This window comes from Leucoraja erinacea, chromosome 1, assembly GCF_028641065.1.
Source record: "Leucoraja erinacea ecotype New England chromosome 1, Leri_hhj_1, whole genome shotgun sequence".
NCBI classification, from domain to species: Eukaryota; Metazoa; Chordata; class Chondrichthyes; order Rajiformes; family Rajidae; genus Leucoraja; species Leucoraja erinaceus.
The window spans coordinates 18,748,660-18,760,707 of NC_073377.1; the positions used below are offsets into that span (position 1 = coordinate 18,748,660).

Sequence of the window (12,048 nt, forward strand, 5' to 3'; positions counted from 1 at the left end):
GGGTACGGGGGGAGAGAGGGGGAAGAGTGGGGAGGGGAGGGGGGAGAGAGAGGGGGGAGGAGAGGGGTGGGGGCAGTCCGTCTATTCCCCACTCCTTATCACCACCACTCCTCTCCCTGTAATCCCACACTCTCCCTCCTCACCTCCCCCATTCCCCCCTGTCCCTCAATCCCCCCCACTCCCCCTCTTCACCTCCCCAGGATCTCGCCTGTCCTCCGGATCTGCAGAACTTGCTCGTTCACAGAGAGGAACACAGAACAGGGAGGAGTCAGAGAGTCAGAGAGCCAAATGCCAGCGCATGTCGGGAGGGGGGGGGGGGGGGGGGGTTGACGTAACCCGGCCCCGTGACGCCCCCCAGCCATTGAAAACTGGCAGCTGACAACAGCCCTTTAAAGCCGCTAAGGCAAGACGCGTTTTCCCAGGAGCGAGCGTTCACAGCATGTAAGCACCGGCTTCTGGCTCACTGGAAACCCACAGCTGGAATGAGTGCCCAGGGAATGGGAGGGGCGAGCGGGGCTTCGCGAACTGCGCCGGCTATGAGGAGAAAGTTCAGTGGAACTTATGAGAATAAATTCAGTGCGTCAGGAGTCGCTGCCCTGAGATCTGTAGAACAAAGAAGCTATAGCGGAACGCAGCTGTAGAATCTTTGTTCTGCAGAACTTTCTCAATATTTCTGTGCCTTTAATCCACAGTGGCGGGGGTGCGGGGCCTGGAGGCAGGTGGGCCTGGATTGGTCGGCATGTGGGCATTGTGACGTCAGCAGCCGGTGAGTGCCGTTTATATTTTTTAAATTGAGTTTTGTGATCAATTTTATTCAAAATCTGGGGAAATAATTGACCAACGAGTGGATTTCTGAACTCATAAGATAAATCCCTACCAAAATTGCAAAAATCTCTGCGTTTTTGCATATGGTTTTCGAGGAGATACGTTTCACATGCAAAACACACACACACACACACACACACACACACACACACACACACACACACACAATTACACACACACACACACACACACACACACACACACACACACACAGTTTTAATAGATACTAGACCAAGTGCAGACCCATTGGGTCTGTTCCCCCAAAGTGTGGTTGTGGAGGAGGGAGGGGGAGGGCAGCATCACACACACTAACTAACCCCCAGCGCACACGCTAACTACCCCCCTTGATATTATATTAATTTTATTAATTTGCTCTTTTTACCCCATAACCGCTCTATCCACTGATGCATAGCCCCCAACTCGCAGGCGCGTCTAGAGAGGGGGGGGGGGGAGTAGAGAGTGAGGGCAGAGAGAGAATGGGGAGAGACAGAGAGAAAGGGGCAGAGACAGAAATGCAAGAAACAGAGGGAGAGGGGGTTGGAGGGGAGGAGGAGAGGGAGGGTGGGTGGGTGGGGGGGGGGAGGGTGCGGGAGGAGGGGTGAGAGATGGGAGGACAAAGAGAGAGAGAGAGAGAGAGAGAGAGAGAGAGAGAGAGAGGGAAGGAGGGGGAGAGAGAGAGAGAGGGAGAGAGAGAGAGAGAGAGGGGAGAGAGGGAGAGAGAGAGGGGGAGAGAGGGGAGAGAGGGGAGAGAGAGAGAGAGTGAAATGCAACCGTGCGTTGTTAAAAGTTAATGTTAAAAATTAGTGATGTTAAGTGACAAATAATTAAATTCAAGATGGAAAACCAGAGGAATCTACAATCTGGTAGCTTGGGTGGGGGCGGGGTCACCAGGCAGGTTGGTGGGGGCGGGGCCAGTTGGGTCAGGTGCAAAGGCATTGTGAGGTCAGTGGGCGGGGCCACCAGGCAGGCTGGGGGGGGGGGCAGTGCCGCCGGGGCCAGTTGTGCCAGGTGCCAAGGCATTGTGAAAGGGAGGGAGGGATGGGGAGAGATCTCGCACCCCTGTCCCATTGTGATTAGACATCTGTGAGATGGCCCTGTGACTCATGCAGCAGTTTGATTTTAGTGGGACCACGTGAAGGTTCCAATCTACCTCACCTGTCCCATTGTGATGTCATATATGTAAATGAGATCCATTCTGAGTGGGCATCTGTGAGGTGGCACTTTGGCTCATGTAGCAGTTTGATTTTAAAATGTTTTGATGTTTTGTGAACAATTTTATTCAAAATCTGGGGAAAGAATTGACGAAATCTAGAGAGGAGAGAATTTCTGAACTCATAAGTTAAATCCCTACCGAAATTGTAACAATCTCCGCGTTTTTGTGTCTGATTTTCGAGGAGATTCGTAGCAAAGGCAAAATTCTATACAGTGGCGGGAGTTTTAAAGTATACTAACCAAGTGGAGACCCGTGGATCTAAACAAAGTGTGGTGGTTGGGCGGGAGGGGGGGGATACAGGAAGCACGAAGGTGGGGGACGGGGACAGAAAGGGGGTAAACGTGGAGGCAGGAGACCCAGGTGCTGTGCATAAATGAAAACAGGGCCCTCTTGGGAGCTGTCGGGGGGGAGACGACACTTCGAGTCTGAGCAGCGGACATGTCGGTGGCTCCAATCCTAGCGATGGGACTCAATTGGCGAGACCGACATCGGGCAGAGCTATAGTGGTGGGTGGTTCAATTGTCCGAGGTGTGTACTGGAGATTCTGTGGCGGCAGGCGAGACTCGAGGATGGTCTGTTGCCTCCCTGGTGCCAGAGTTCAAGATATCACAAACCAAATTCAGAACATCCCGAGACGGAAGGTGAATTGCCGGCAATAGTTGTGCACGTAGGCACAAACGACATCGGGAAGAAGAGGAAGGATGTTCTCCAATGTGAGTTTAGAATGTTAGTATCTATCGCAGTCACTGCCTCAAAAAGGCTGCCAACATCATTCTGGCCACACACTCATCTTTCCGCTGCCATCAGGTAGAAGGTACAAGAGCCTGAAATCTGCTACATCCAGGTTCAGGAACAGCTTCTTCCCCACAGCCATCAGGCTATTAAACTCGCCATAAAAAAAACTCTGAACTATAACAGCCTATTGCACTTTATCTGTTTATTTATGTGTCTATATATGGTCTATGCTTATATAGACCCACTGAACTGTTCTGTATTTATGCTTACAATACTCTGTTGTGCTGCAGCAAGCCAGAATTTCTTTGTCCTATCTGGGACACATGACAATAAACTCTCTTGACTTGAGCAAGAAGAATGAAAAGCAGGACTTCTCGGAAGGTTATCTCTGGATTGCTTCCAGTACCTCGTGCTGACAAATTGGGAGTATAAAGATGGAGTAAAAGGGGAAGTGAGTACAGGAAAAGTTACAAAAGACTCCTGAATTAATGGGAAGGAAAGTTCGAGAAGGGATAAGAGAGTTAGGTCAGGCCAATTGGGACCGGAGTGAGAGGGGAGGTGCATACCAAAGTCAAAGTGTTGTATATGAATGTGCAAAGTAGAAGAAATAAAATGGAAAAGCTTGAGGCTCAGTTAGAAACTGGCAAGTATGATGTTGTGGGAATTACAGAGACATGGCTGCAAGAGGGCCGTGCAAGGGGTGACATTGAAACAGTAGATTTGGAGAAAGTATGGATTGAACTAAGGAATTGTAAGGGTAAAAAGACCGTAATGGGATTTATCTACAGGCCCCTAAACAGTAGCCTGGATTTAGGGTGCAAGTTGAATCAAGAGTTAAAATTGGCATGTCGTAAAGGTAATGCTACGGTTGTTATGGGAGATTTCAACATGCAGGTAGACTGGGAAAATCAGGTTGGTAGTGGACCCCAAGAAAGGGACTTTGTGAAGTGCCTCCATGACAGATTCTTAGAGCAGCTTGTACTGGAGCCTATCAGGTAGAAGGCAATTCTGGATTCAGTTTTGTGTAATGAATCTGATTTGATAAGGGAACTTGAGGTTAAGGAGCCATTAGGAGGTAATGACCATATTATAATAAGTTGTAATCTACAATTGTCAGTGTTACAGTTGAACAAAGGGGACTATGGAGCCATGAGGGAGGAGCTGGCCAAAGTTGACTGGAAAGATACCCTAGCAGGGATGACCGTGAAACAACAATGGCAGGTATTTCTGGGAATAATACAGAAGGTGCAGGATCAGTTCATTCCATAGAGGAAGAAAGATTCCAAGGGGAGTAAGGGGCGACCGTAGCTGACAAGGGAAGTCAGGGACAGTATAAAAATAAAAGAGCGTACAACGCACAATGTAGCAAAGATGAGCGGGAAGCAAGAGGATTGGGTAATGTTTAAAGAGCAACAGAAGATAACTAAAAAGGCAATACGGGAAGAAAAGATGAGGTACGAAGGTAAGCTCGCCAAGACTATAAAGGAGGATACTAAAAGCTTCTTTAGGAATGTAAAGAGGAAAAATTAGTTCAGACCAAAGTTGGACTGTTGAAGACTGAAAAAGGTGAATTTATTATGGGGAACAAGGAAATGGCAGATGAGTTGAACAGGTACTTTGGATCCGTCTTCACTAAGGAGGACACGAACAATCTTCCTGATGTACTATTGGCCAGAGGATCTGGGGTGACGGAGGAACTGAAGGAAATACACATTAGTCAGGAAATGGTGTTGGGTAGACTGAAGGCTGATAAATCCACAGGCCCTGATGGACTTCATCCCAGGGTACTTAAGGAAGTGGCTCTAGAAATTGTGGACGCATTGGTGATCATTTTCCAATGTTCTATAGATTCCAGGATCAGTTCCTGTGGATTGGAGGGTAGCCAATGTTATCCCACTTTTTAAGAAAGGCGGGAGAGAGAGGAAAACGGAATTATAGACCAGTTAGCCTGACATCAGTGTTTAAGGGGGAACTGCAGATGCTGGAGAATCGAAGGTTACACAAAAAAGCTGGAGAAACTCAGCGGGTGCAGCAGCATCTATGGAGCGAAGGAAATAGGCAACGTTTCGGGCCGAAGGGTTGCCTATTCCAATGAAGAAGGGTTTCGGCCCGAAACGTTGCCTATTTCCTTCGCTCCATAGATGCTGCTGCACCCGCTGAGTTTCTCCAGCTTTTTTGTGTAGCCTGACATCAGTGGTGGGGAAGATGCTGGAATCAATCATAAAAGATGAAATAGCGGCACATTTGGATAGCAGTAACAGGATCAGTCCGAGTCAGCATGGATTTACGAGGGGGAAATCATGCATGACTAATCTTCTGGAATTTTTTGAGGATGTAACTAGGAAAATGGACAAGGGAAAGCCAGTGGATGTAGTGTACCTGGGCTTTCAGAAAGTATTTGATAAGGTTAAATTTAATTAAAGCGAAGGAGTACAACGTAGCAAAGATGAGCTGGAAGTAAGAGGATTGGGTAATGTTTAAAGAACAACAGAAGATAACCAAAAAGACAATACGGGGAAGAAAAGATGAGGTACAAAGGTAAGTTAGCCAAGAATATAAAGCAGGATAGTAAAAGCTTCTTTAGGTATGTGAAGAGGAAAAAACGACCAAAGTTGGACTCTTGAAGACTGAAAAAGGTGAATTTATTATGGGGAACAAGGAAATGGCAGATGAGTTGAGCAGGTACTTTGGATCTGTCTTCACTAAGGAGGACACAAACAATCTTCCTGATATAGTAGTGGCCAGAGGATCTGGAGTGACGGAGGAACTGAAGGAAAACCGGCGACTGGACTCCCCAACGACAATGTCTACAACAACCTACCTCCTAGTCCACGGCAAGCTACCGACAACCGGTGACCCACTAGGATGTCCACCTATGACCACACCTACGTCAACCTACACAAGCTATGACAAGGTAAGGCAATTCCGTCTTCAGTACCTGTCGCCGGTTGACATAGGTATGACATAGGTAGTCGTGAATGGAATTCACCGAAGTCAGCACCGGCGACAATCTACGTCATCCTGGCGACAACCTATGTCATCCTGGCGACAGCACGTACGTCAGGCTACGATCGTTGGCATTAAGCCCACGGGCGCTGACTGTCACCCAAAAGTTTTGAACATTTCAAAATCCAGCGGCGACCAGAAAAAAGGTACGACTGTTTAGGCGACTGAGGAGACCATACAGGCAACACCTCGGCGACCATGTGGCGCCTGTAGCCGCCTAAACAATCGCCTAAGTGGGACAGAAGCATAAGTTTTGCCAAGACTTGTGGATGTAAGCCTCACTTTGTAAAGCGCCATCTGGTGGTTGAAAGTGTAATGTAGCTTTATAACATAAAATATGGCATCAGATGGCCAGGCAGGTGGCTAAAAAGAGTCCAAAACACATTTCTAAAATGCTGAGGAGAATATCAATGGATGTAAAATTCCTATCTGTACAATATTATCAGCTTTTTCAGTTTTGGAACTGCTTCCATAAACCTCTCTACCCCTTTCCAACTTCAACAAACTCCCTGAAACTGACCTTTTTTGACATATTTTGGCGTCTGGTAATACATTTAGTTATTAGTTTAGTTTAGAGATACAGCACGGAAACAGGCACTTCGGGCCACCGAGTCCACACCGACCACCAACACTACCCTACACAAACTAGGGACAATTTTTACACTATACCAAGCCAATTAACCTGCAAACCTGTACATCTGAGTATGGGAGGAAATCGAAGATCTCGGAGAAAACCCATGCGGTCATGAGGAAGACGTACAAACTCCATACAGACAGCACCCATCATTGGGAACGAACCCGGGTCTCGGGTGCTGCAAGCGCAGTAAGACAGCAACTTTGCATCAGCAACAAGGCAGATATTGTAATTCATATTGTGTGTATGTGATGCATTTACAAAGGGACGGAGTCAAAAAGTGTAACGGTATAGGGCTCTTACCACAACAGCTAGTGTTGGGACAATGCTGGAGTATAAATGAATGAAGTAATAGCTGGTCAAGCAAGAAAGTAATTACAGTAAAACTAAGTTGACATGGTTTTATGGAAGGAAAATAATATTTGATAAATTCCTTGAAGTTCTTTGAAGATAGTCAATAATTGGGTGTCTCTATAATCTACCTGGATTTCCAGAAGCCATTTGATAAATGTGCAGAGTTTGCATAATTGGGGTAACCATGAATTGGAGGGTGTTTATGATATATGGGGCATAAAGTTAAAATGATTGGGTCGTTTTCCTACTGGAAACGCGTAGCTGGCAATGTCTTCCTAGGATCAGTTCTTTGTCCAGGCAGTTGAAGTGGTAGAAGTGGCTAGAATTACACCATTTCAAAGGCATTTGAACAGGTTTGTGGATAGGTGAGGTTTGGATGTGTATAGGCCAAATGTAGTGCAAACGGGGCCTTGGTTGGCAATGATAAGTTGAACTGAAGACGCCAGATGCTGGAGTCTGGAGCAAAAGACCCAGTGCTGGAACAACTCAGCGGGTCAGACAGCATCTGTTGGGAGAAATGGACAGAAGACCACTTCCTGTCTCCCTCGGGCTACCTAACTTTATGGCACCTTGAATAACCTTGCAGACATATAATGTATTAATAACAAAGCAGAACTATCAATTACTTATTTGTGAAATGTAGCCAAATACCCGCGACTGCAGCAGCGAATTTGGAAGATCCAACAAATGCACAGAACCATCTGCTCTCCGGGCGATTTAGCTCTACCACAAACTTTTTTTTTTTTCTTCTCATGTTTTCCACATTTATTTACCTCAATGTCTCTCGCTGCAATAATTTAATTCCTCTCCATACCCTCGACGTTGATGTGATACTCACCACAGCCACAGAGCATGGCGTTGGGCCCTTTATCTCCCTGCAACACCCATCTCGCCGACACGGAGACGCCATGGCTTGTTTCTTCTCCCGTAATATGGACGCGGAAACTCTTCCCCTGGCTCTTTGATTGAAAGACCAGTCTTCAGCAGCAGCCACGAAGCCAGCACATTACAACCAAAGATCCTATCGCTATAGGATCTTTGATTAAAACTTCCTTTCCTCGGTCACCCTGGCAACGGGCAAACAGCCGCCCGCCGTGACCGTGACCGGAACCGGAACAAGCGCGTTTCCAAGGAGATGATGCGCTTCAACATTGTAACCACGGTGCTTTCAAATCTAAAAAACATTTAATGTATAAAACTATGTATAATGTATTACAACACCTACACCAAACCCAAACTAATTAGGAGCAGACGAGGGCATTCGATCCAATTTGTGATCCCAACTACAAAGACAGATGTATACAGCAATTTGTTCTTCTCCCGCACAATTAAAGCATGGAATAATCTCCACCCTGCTATGGTTACCCAACCAGATGCAACTAAATTTAAAGTAGCTCTTTCTTCCCAATAACTCTTTCTGGCTTAAGCCCTCCCTTCACCACCTCCAGTTTAAATTCCAGTTGGAATATTTTGGAGGACCAAGAACCAAGAAAGCACTGGACGATCGCGTTGCCCGTGCCCTTCGTTTATTTATCTTTAATAGTTAATTAAAATGTGTGTTATTTAATAGAGGATCTTTCGTTGTTTTCCATGGTGACGCAAGAGCCAATGGAGGAGGATCCGGGGGGCGGGGCTAGGACGGTGGGGGGCGGGGCTAGGACGGCGAGGGGCGGGGCTAGGACGGTGAGGGGGCGGGGCTAGGACCGAGGGGCGGGCCAGGACGGTGAGGGGGCGGGGTTGGAAGCGGGGCTGTGGGCGGGGCTAGGGGGGGGGGGCTAGGACCAAAGATTGGCTAGGACGGTGAGGGGGCGGGGCTGGAAGCGGGACTGTGGGCGGGGCTAGGGGCGGGGGGCGGGGCTAGGACCAAAGATTGGCTAGGACGGTGAGGGGGCGGGGCTAGGACGGTGAGGGGGCGGGGCGAGGGCGGGGCTAGGGGGTAGGGGGGGGGGGGGCTAGGACCAAAGATTGGCGGGGGTGAGGGGGCGGGGCTATGACGGTGAGGGGGCGGGGTTGTGGGCGGGGCTAGGGGGGTAGGGGAGGGGGGGGGCTAGGACCAACGATTGGCTATGACGGTGAGGGGGCGGGGCTGGAGGCGGGGCTTTGGGCGGGGCTAGGGGGGGGGCGGGGCTAGGACCAAAGATTGGCTATGACGGTGAGGGGGCGGGGCTGGAGGCGGGGCTGTGGGCGGGGCTAGGGGGGGGGGGGCTAGGACCAAAGATTGGCCAGGACGGTGAGGGGGCGGGGCTAGGGACGGTGGAAGCGGGGTTGGAAGGGCGCTGGGCTAGGGGCTAGGGGGGGGGGCTCTCTCGCGAGACTGCGCCCGGCTCGGAGGGAAACGTTCAGGTTCAAACAGAGCGGAGTCGTTGGTCACGCGGCGCCTGTTCGGCAAAGTGGACGATTAGTGACCGTCGCTGATCCAAGCGGTGAGTGATAGGTCGTATATAATGTCGACAACTCTACTGTTAAGGTCATGGCGATGTTGCTGCGGGTTTCCCTCGCTCCCCAACGCTATTTTGAGCTCGCCGAGCAGAGGCTAGGCCTTCGATGCCGTCCTGCTTTGTGCCGGGGGGAGTGGGAGGGGGATTCAGTTCGTTTAGGCTGCTCACAACCCCGGGGATAGACACAACATGCGGGTAATAACTCAGCGGGTCGGGCAGCATCTCTGGAGAGAAGGAATGGGTGACGTTTCGTGTCGAGACGCTTCTTCAGACTGAATGGGTAGGACGGATCTGCAGATGCTTGGTTTAAGCCGAAGACAGACGCAAAACGCTGGAGTAACTCAGCGGGACAGGCAGCATCTCTGGAGAGAAGGAGTGGGTGATGTTTCGGGTCTCCACCCTTCCCCAGCGTTGTGAAAACGAGACAAAGGGGATGGGGATCAAGGAAAATGTAGAACAGATCATTGTTGGCTAGGAGAAGGTAACAACAAAGCAAACGGGGTATGGATATTGATTTCTCTAACTTCAAGTAACCCCTGTATTCTAATAGACAATAGGTTCAGTGCAGAAAGAGGCCATTTGGCCCTTTGAGCCAGCACCCCCATTCAATGTGATTATGGCTGATCATCCACAATCAGTATCCCGTTCTTGCCTTCTCACCATATCCATTGACTCTGCATTTAAGAAAGAACTGCAGATGCTGGAAGAATCGAAGGTAGACTAAAAGCTGGAGAAACTCAGCGGATGAGGCAGCATCTATGGAGCGAAGGAATGGATGATGTTTTGGGTCTAGACCCTTCTTCAGACTGACACCGTGGCTAGCTCCTTCGACCCCCTCCTTCTCAAAGCTCCTGCCCTCCCTGCAACGTTACCCCTTGCAACCCAGCCGAGTTTGCTACTTTGCGTAGCCCAGGCCGTGCTGACCCGGGTCAGACTCCCCACATGCTGTAGAAAGGAGGAACTCTTTCTTGAAAGGAACTCCCCCCCCCCCCAAGCGGTGCTGTCCTTTAATAGCTGCTTCCCATCTCACCCGGTTCCAGGGTTGAAGGCGTGCCAGGTTCCGCGGAGCAGTCGCTGCGAGAGTGGCATTGCTCGACCAACTCCAGCGGACGGCCCAGTCCCTGCTGCCCCGGTGGAAAGATGCTCCGTCTCCCTGCCCTGGGCTCCGGACCTGAGTCCTGGTAGAATGTCTCCATCAGCAAACTGGACCCAGCCAGAGAATGTAAATCGGCTGCCAGCAATGAGGGATAGGCTTGGCTATTCCTCTGTACAGCAACATCGTTCTTGATGTTGCTGTACTGAGGGATAGCCAAGTCTATCTTTCTAGGCTAACAATTTAACCTTCGGCCTCCAAGACACAGCCACACTAAGTGGAAAAAGAATAATTTAATTTAACACAACCATTAACACAATTTAACATAAGCATCCACTACAGTGGAATCAACATTGCAAAAACAACGATTTAATTTAACTGTACACAACCATGAACACAATTTAATATAAGCATCCACCACAGTGGAATCACCATTGCAAAAACATTGCATGCCAAACTGCTGTATAATCAAGTACTTATCTGTCCCCAAGTCACTCAGCATCCACCTTCCTGTGTTTTGTCGCCATTGGAGAGAGCGAGTCGCTTTCTGCCACAGCTAAGCGTAGTTTTGGCGTGCGCACTGTCTGCGCTTGTTGTAGGCCCGCCATTTGCTGATACAAAAAAGTAGTGGAACAGCACCCACCAATCCAAGTAGGTGTGGGAAAAAAATACGCCTGCTGGCCGGAATAGTTCCAGGGCACGCTGAACAGCAGGCACCGCAGCCGCTGCAAATGCAATTTCACTTTTAGATCATAGGTGTGGGAAAAATAAAATACAACCGCAGGCTGGATGTCTGCGGAAAAAACAGGATGCAAGCCGGATGATTTCCAGTTACGGGTTGCATTCGGCCCGGCGGCTGTAATTTGCCGACCCCTGTCCTAATGGTACTTTACCTCGAGTTCCCTTATCAAATGCGGTTCATTACACAACACTAAATCCAGAATTGCCTTCTACCTGGTAGGCTCCAGTACACGTTGCTCTAAAAATCCATCTTGGAGGCACTCCACAAACTCCCTTTCCTGGAAGTCTTACCAACCTGATTTTCCCAGTTGACCTGCATGTTGAAATAGACAATAGGTGCAGGAGTAAGCCATTCGGCCCTTCGAGCCAGCACCGCCATTCAATGTGATCATGGCTGATCATCCCCAATCAGTGCCCCGTTCCTGCCTTCTCCCCATATCCTCTGACTCCACTGTGAGCCCTATCTAGCTCTCTTGAAAGCATCCAGAGAACCTGCCTCCACCACCCTCTGAGGCAGAGAAATTCCACAGACTCACAATTCTCTGTGAGAAAAAGTGTTTCCTCGTCTCCGTTCTAAATGGCTTGCCCCTTATTCTTAAACTGCCCCCTGGTTCTGGACTCCCCCAACATTGGGAACATGATTCCTGCCTCTAGCGTATCCAAACCCTTAACAATCTTATATGTTTCAATAAGATACCCTCTCATCCTTCTAAACTCCAGAGTGTACAAGCCCAGCCGCTACATTCTCTCAGCATATGACAGTCCTGCCATGATGGGAATTGACCTTGTAACCCTACGCTGCATTCCATCAATAGCAAGAATGCCCTTCCTCAAATTAGGGGACCAAAACTGCACACAATACTCCAGGTGTGGTCTCACTAGGGCACTGTACAACTGCCGAAGGACCTCTTTGCTCCTAAACACAACTCCTCTTGTTATATAGGCCAACATGCCATTTGCTTTCTCCACTGCCTGCTGTACCTGCATGCTTACTTTCATAGACTGATGA

The 12,048-nt window shown here is 49.1% G+C and overlaps 2 protein-coding genes across 4 annotated transcripts in view; one reads left to right on the plus strand and one right to left on the minus strand.

Moving 5' to 3' along the window:
- cfap53 (cilia and flagella associated protein 53) overlaps nucleotides 1–7,897 on the minus strand; it is a 28,977-nt gene extending 21,080 nt beyond the window's left edge. Inside the window, exon 1 of the mRNA XM_055660386.1 lies at nucleotides 7,606–7,897. Coding sequence (XP_055516361.1) covers nucleotides 7,606–7,677 — 72 coding nt within the window. The 5' untranslated portion in view covers nucleotides 7,678–7,897. The remainder of the gene's footprint in view (nucleotides 1–7,605) is intronic.
- Nucleotides 7,898–9,052: 1,155 nt separating this feature from the next.
- Nucleotides 9,053–12,048, plus strand: part of ska1 (spindle and kinetochore associated complex subunit 1) — a 35,253-nt gene continuing 32,257 nt past the window's right edge. For 2 of the 3 annotated variants that reach the window (XM_055660488.1, XM_055660631.1), the window contains exon 1: nucleotides 9,053–9,190. The gene's annotated coding sequence lies outside the window, so the exon portion shown is untranslated. The remainder of the gene's footprint in view (nucleotides 9,191–12,048) is intronic. The other variant, XM_055660568.1, reaches the window with a different exon arrangement.